We start from the raw sequence: 5,783 nt of genomic DNA, 5'->3' as shown, positions 1-5,783 counted from the left end.
GATTCTTCATTGATATCAAACCCTTATGGTAGGGCAACACCATACATTCACTCCTTAAGGAAGGAGAACACTCCACAAGCCATATGCTTGTTCATACAATAATACTTGACTATCTCCCAAGTGGAGTCTCTAGCCTCTATATAGGCCTCATACATACAATAACATGGGTCATTACCATGGTTCCCTCATACCATCAACTAATACCATGGGCCCATTACATTATTATTAACTACTTGTGGTCCCTTACATGACATGGGTTAACCACCTTATTTATTACTATGGCCCATCCCATTATTACATTATTACCTTGGGTACCTCCCTTGGTACCCCATATTATCCCCCCTAGGTATATAACACTATTTTGCTTAGTTATTGCCCAAACTTACATTGTGCTCTTTTAATTGATGATTTTGGGTCTAAAATTTTCTTGTCTTTTTTTCATATCTACAAATATTTAATCACATCCCTCCATTTTGTTTGTTGTCCAACTTGACATTCTGCTGGTAGTTTCTTCGGGTTGGGATAATTTCTCTTTGATGGGAGTCTCCATGTTTCTAATGGTCATCACAAGTATTTTTCTCCTACAAATTATTTTCTCCTACTATCTAGATAGGATTGTGTGCAGCTATTTTGTGGAATGGCATTATCATTTAACCCCAAATATGCAGAAATGATAAGATAAGATCAATGTATTAATGTCCAACGAATGACCATAAAAGTAGGTCAATGGAAATGTGTTAGGTACACTAATGTCGGTACTAAAAGTAGGTCAATGGAAATGTGTTAGGTACACTGATGTAGGTACAAAGCAGGAGCACCAAAATGGGAGCAGAGGCATTGGATGCACTCATTCAGGATCCCTTTGGGACAACTCTTGGTCGGTTGTCATCGATTCCAGATTAGCATATACCATGATTTGATAGGATCGGCCAAGTGTGCCACCTTCAGGAGTAGGAGATGAAGATGCACCCCATTTTTAGGTGTCCCCCATACTATGAGATCAAAGAACTTGAAATTCTTCTACAGTACCAAGGATTTATTTCTATTTATTTCTTGGTTTACTGCAAATTTATGTTGTGTACATGAGATTTATTTATATTGTTGTTTATAAACTCTTATAGAGGAGATTGTATCATGAGTAAATGAAAATGTCCATTGGTTGCGTTACTGGAAAAAGCAAAAGGGAAGAACTTAGCCATATTTCCTGTATCCTTTTTAGTTCTTTTGCCTTGTCTACACATGATGGCAAGGCAAAGAACTCTCCCAGCGAAAGACCACCAGGCTCAGAAAAAGGTTTTGAATACTCCAAGGATCATTTAAGCTTTCTATATTTATAATTTCTCTTGCAATATAGAACATGTATATCATCTTTCCTATGGTGTTCCAGGAAAATGAGGGAGATAAAATGACTGATATATGGTCTCCTGGTCAGCCTAGAAACCCTAAATGATATGTTCTAAAAGACCAGATATTTCATTTTTTTTAATTATGTCAGTGTCCCTAAATAGTTACTTTTGATATGAATATTCTTTTACCATACGTTTATGTTTATGGTGTTAGCAATTGCTTCTTATGAGCATTTAGTTTGTTGGGCCATTATGTGTTCTTGTATCTTTGACTGTCTACAGAATAAGGCCATCAACAAACTCTAGTTTGATGTTTGTATTGAATAACTTGTTTAATAGAATGGAAAAACTGTCTCTTCATTTTTTGCATTACTCGCTACAATAGTCAAGCTAATTTACTCACAGTTTGATTATTGTGGAGTTTTGGTTGACAGGAAACAAGATATCGACAATGTTATCTAGATTTGATGGTCAACTCAGAGGTTAGGCATATCTTCAAAACAAGAGAAAAAAATCTTATGTGCGGGAGTTCCTTGATGACCTTGACTTTCTTGAGGTAATGGCATTTTGTATTCTATATTATTGTCTGCAGATTTTTTCTGATTGCAGTGATAATACTTTCTACTTAAAAATGACATTAAAAGTTTTTTTCTTGGCTGCCCATTCCTTTTGTTCATATAATATCTCTTATGCCAAATCTGATAAATAGGTAGAAACACCAATGATGAATATGATAGTTGGTGGAACTGCTGCTAGGCCATTTGTTACTCATCACAATGACCTTAATATGAAGCTATATATGTGCATTACTTTAGAGCTTTATCTGAAAGAATTGATTGTGGGTGGACTTGATCGTGTGTATGAAATTGGGAAACAATTTCGTAATGAGGGCATTGATTTAACTCATAACCCAGAGTTCACTAGTGAATTTTACATGGCCTATGCTGACTATAATGACTTGATGGAACTGACAGAAAAGATTTTATCAGGTTCAAATAACAATATTTTTATAGAAGCTTGGCCCCATGGAGTTTATCGATGTGTTTTATTGTAGTAATTTGACATGCAAGTGAAGTAAACATGATTGAGTGGCAATATTGTTAATTTATCATTAAGGCTTAGTAAAGTAGATGGTATTTTTATATTTGGTTTTTGATTTAAAAAAATTCTTTGGGTGTCTCAGGCATGGTCAAGAAGTTAACTGGTGGCTATAAAATCCTTTACCATGCCAATGGGGTGGACAAGGATCCTATTGAAATTGATTTCACTTCTCCTTTCAGGTGATTTCTAAGCATTTAAGAGATGTTTAGATAGTTTTTTTTTTTTTTGGTTCAATATGTGCATGTTCTTGTTTTGGGGCCATTTTCTGTGATGTTTTGATGGTAATGGAAATGTAGGTATTTTTTATTTTTTATTGTTTAAATTTTTTTTGTCAGAAGGATTGACATGCTTCAAGGGTTGGAAGAGGCTGCACAACACAACATCCCTAAATATATCTCATTTGAGGAGGCAAACAAGTATCTTTTGGCTGCATGTGAGAAGTTTGATGTGAAATGCCCTCTTCCTCAAACAACTACATATTTGTTGGACAAGGTTGGTCATGCATTGAACAAAATCTTTGGAAAGTTGCACAATGTCTCTTAAATGGTCATGCATTGAACAAAATATTTGGAAAGTTGCACAATGTCTCTTAAATTATTGTTTCTTTTCTTTGCACAAACATTTCAAGTGATGTGTAGGTTCATCAGGAATAGAAAGGGACAAAACATCTCTTATTTTTCTAGGGTTGTCTCTTTGAAAGTAGTAGCCATAATAGAGTTTAAGAAGGCTACATCAAATGTATCCTGGAATATCCCTTAACAATTCTAAAATTCATGCGTAGTTCTAACTTCTAACTCTCCCCCGGTAATCTGTTCACAGGAAAATAAGGAAGAAGTATGAAACAAACATCTTATTAATTTTAGTAGTAGCGAAAAACAACTAATGGAATTGTGAAGGTACATTGTAATATTCCATTTGTGGAGGCACCTAGTGAGTCAATAGTAGAACTTCACACTCCATCATAATTAGTTCAAGTTAAAAATGAAGTACAAAATATAATAGCATAAAAGGGAAAGTCTAAAAGGATCAAGTCCAACAAGGTCACAATGGACTCGAGAATAAAGGCTTCTCAACCAGAGGACAAGAACCCATAAATGGAGGCCGCAATATATGTCAATGGGGAGTAAAAAGTGTTATGCCCCAATGTCTGGGCAGTATCATCAAATCAGGTCAGGTGATCTATTGGCCTAAAGAGTCTACTGAATGTCTAAGATGCAAGTATGAGGTTTCAATAATGGTTTTACAAGCATCCAATTCCGAATAAAGGATGAAGAAGCTTGTAATATTCTAGGCTGAAGAATATTCACATCTATTGTCATTAACATTGATGATATTTTCTCCTCTACTATCACTGACTTGGGGTGTTGCTACTCCTTGACGTTCTATTCATATGAGTCAGTTTCTCTTCATGGAGGAGTGTTTTTTTCTAATATATTAAATACCACACTATCCAGGTTGATACTTTTGAGTTCACCCACTTTCTATATTTTTGTCTACTCTTTTTCTAGTCTAGGATTTAATTTTGGGTTTCTTGGTCTTTGTAAATGCTCATGCTCTAGGCACTGGGTATTGTTGTTGTTGATTGTTGTCTTCTAGACTAACATTGACGTATTTTGGTCATTTGTGGACATTAAGATAATTTTATTTTTCTTTGTTGGGGTGTGGTCACTCAGAAATGCCCCTTGGCTAATCAATCCCATGGTGTTCTGAGAACAATTTAGGTTTGTTGTCCCTGTCACTAACGAAATTTTGATTTCCAAATTTCTTCTTGATAATCTGAGGGTGTGTCCTTGAGGTAATTCGCTAATCAAAACACTGAAAATATGCAAAGTAGGGCTTCAAGTCAACAACAACAGCATGCGGATATGCAATTGAATGTTGCAAATAAGCACACAGATTCTCAAATCTGTGAAATGATCTTTGTAGTTAGTGCTTGAAATATGTAAAAATATACTTTGAATTGCGTGCATGAATATAATTTCAGATTAAATCTTTGGAAACTAGAGATCCTAAAAGTGAATCCTTGAGCAAAGAGAGCAGTCATTGTATCAGTTGAATGCTCAACAATTAAAATTCTTCATGAAATTTCAGATCAAGCTTGTTCCAAGGAACCAAAAGAGACGTGATAATATGTCACTACATACCTTATTGAACTTTGAAGGCCTCTAACAGAAGCTATACAACTCAGAAGGTTGGATACAGAGGAAGAGAAGAAGATAAGGATTGTTGAAAAAGAGTGAAAGACACTATGATGATCTGCTCCTTCTCTTGCTTCTCAAGCCTTAATCGGCTCTAGATCTGTACAAGGCCAATGCTTTGGTCATTCCATTGGCCTGCTTTTGGTATTACTAGTACATAGTAGTATGATTGAAATGTTATGTTCATTAATCACACTATCCTCTACCATATTGAGATCAATTTAAGGTAAGTGGATCGGTGATCGATGTGATACTGTATTACACTTACAAGCACCTATACAAGATCATGTTAATACTACCAATATTGTGAAAGTTCAACCACCTCTGTCCTATCCATTTCATCTTGGCAACCCTCTTGAAGCTCCATCATCACCTCCTGTATCTCTGCCACATCCTCTAACTTCCCAACCTGATCACATAATTTTTTAAAGGGTGCTAGCTCAATGGAAGAGCACCTACTTACATGCAGAAGGTTAGTGGTTCGATTCCATTGTGCCCTAATATGAATTAATCAATGATATTGATGTTTATTTTTAATTAAATAAATTTTATATTGATTTATATCAATGGTGAGATATTTTTCTTGATTCATTGTTTTATATTGTCTTTAAAGAGAGAAAAGCCATATTGTCTTTATAAAGGCAATATCTCTATAATCAAAATTATTGTCTCATGAGAGACAATAACACTTGTGTTATATATTGTCTTTATAGAGACAATTTTTTAAGACATTAATTTGAGACACCTACTTAAAGACAATATTTAAGACAATAAACAAGTTTTTTTGTCTCAACTTAAGACAATTTAACCAAAATTGTCTCCTAAGAGACAATAACACTTGTGTTATATATTGTCTTTATAGAGACGTTTTTTAAGACATTCACTTTGAGACATTAAATTTGAGACGCCCGCTTAAAGACAATATTTAAGAGAATACACAAGTTTTGTTTTGTCTCAACTTAAGAAAAATTACCCAAAAATTGTCTTAAATATTGTCTTAAAACCCCCCTCTGTGTTGTAGTGAATGTGCTTTGTTTTGGGTTGAATTTTCCATTGTTTTGATCACTTGGCACCTTTTTATGCTACTGCTAATAATGACCATCGTGCTTATTTGTTTTAATGACTTTTGTTCCCAATC

General features: G+C 34.7%; 1 protein-coding gene across 1 annotated transcript; it reads left to right on the top strand.

The window, feature by feature from the left end:
• Positions 1-2,070: 2,070 nt before the first annotated feature.
• LOC149254862 (lysine--tRNA ligase-like) lies at positions 2,071-2,990 on the top strand. The gene is made up of 3 exons (XM_089454859.1): positions 2,071-2,335; positions 2,530-2,626; positions 2,783-2,990. The coding sequence occupies exons 1-3, from the start codon at positions 2,071-2,073 to the stop codon at positions 2,988-2,990; spliced, it is 570 nt and encodes a 189-aa protein (XP_089310985.1).
• Positions 2,991-5,783: the final 2,793 nt, after the last annotated feature.

This window comes from Pinus tabuliformis, chromosome 7 (genome assembly GCF_031772625.1).
Source record: "Pinus tabuliformis cultivar Carrire ecotype Pingquan chromosome 7, CPIR1, whole genome shotgun sequence".
NCBI lineage: Eukaryota > Viridiplantae > Streptophyta > Pinopsida > Pinales > Pinaceae > Pinus > Pinus tabuliformis.
The sequence above is the reverse complement of the archived record's forward strand: the minus strand, read 5'-3'. Positions and strand labels throughout refer to the sequence as shown.

Coding starts and splice junctions, on each gene's coding strand:
- LOC149254862 (XM_089454859.1), top strand. CDS start 2,071: ATGAATATGATAGTTGGTGGAACTGCTGCTAGGCCATTTGTTACTCAT. Junction 2,336..2,529: donor GACAGAAAAGATTTTATCAG/GTTCAAATAACA, acceptor TGGGTGTCTCAG/GCATGGTCAAGAAGTTAACT. Junction 2,627..2,782: donor GATTTCACTTCTCCTTTCAG/GTGATTTCTAAG, acceptor TTTTTTTGTCAG/AAGGATTGACATGCTTCAAG.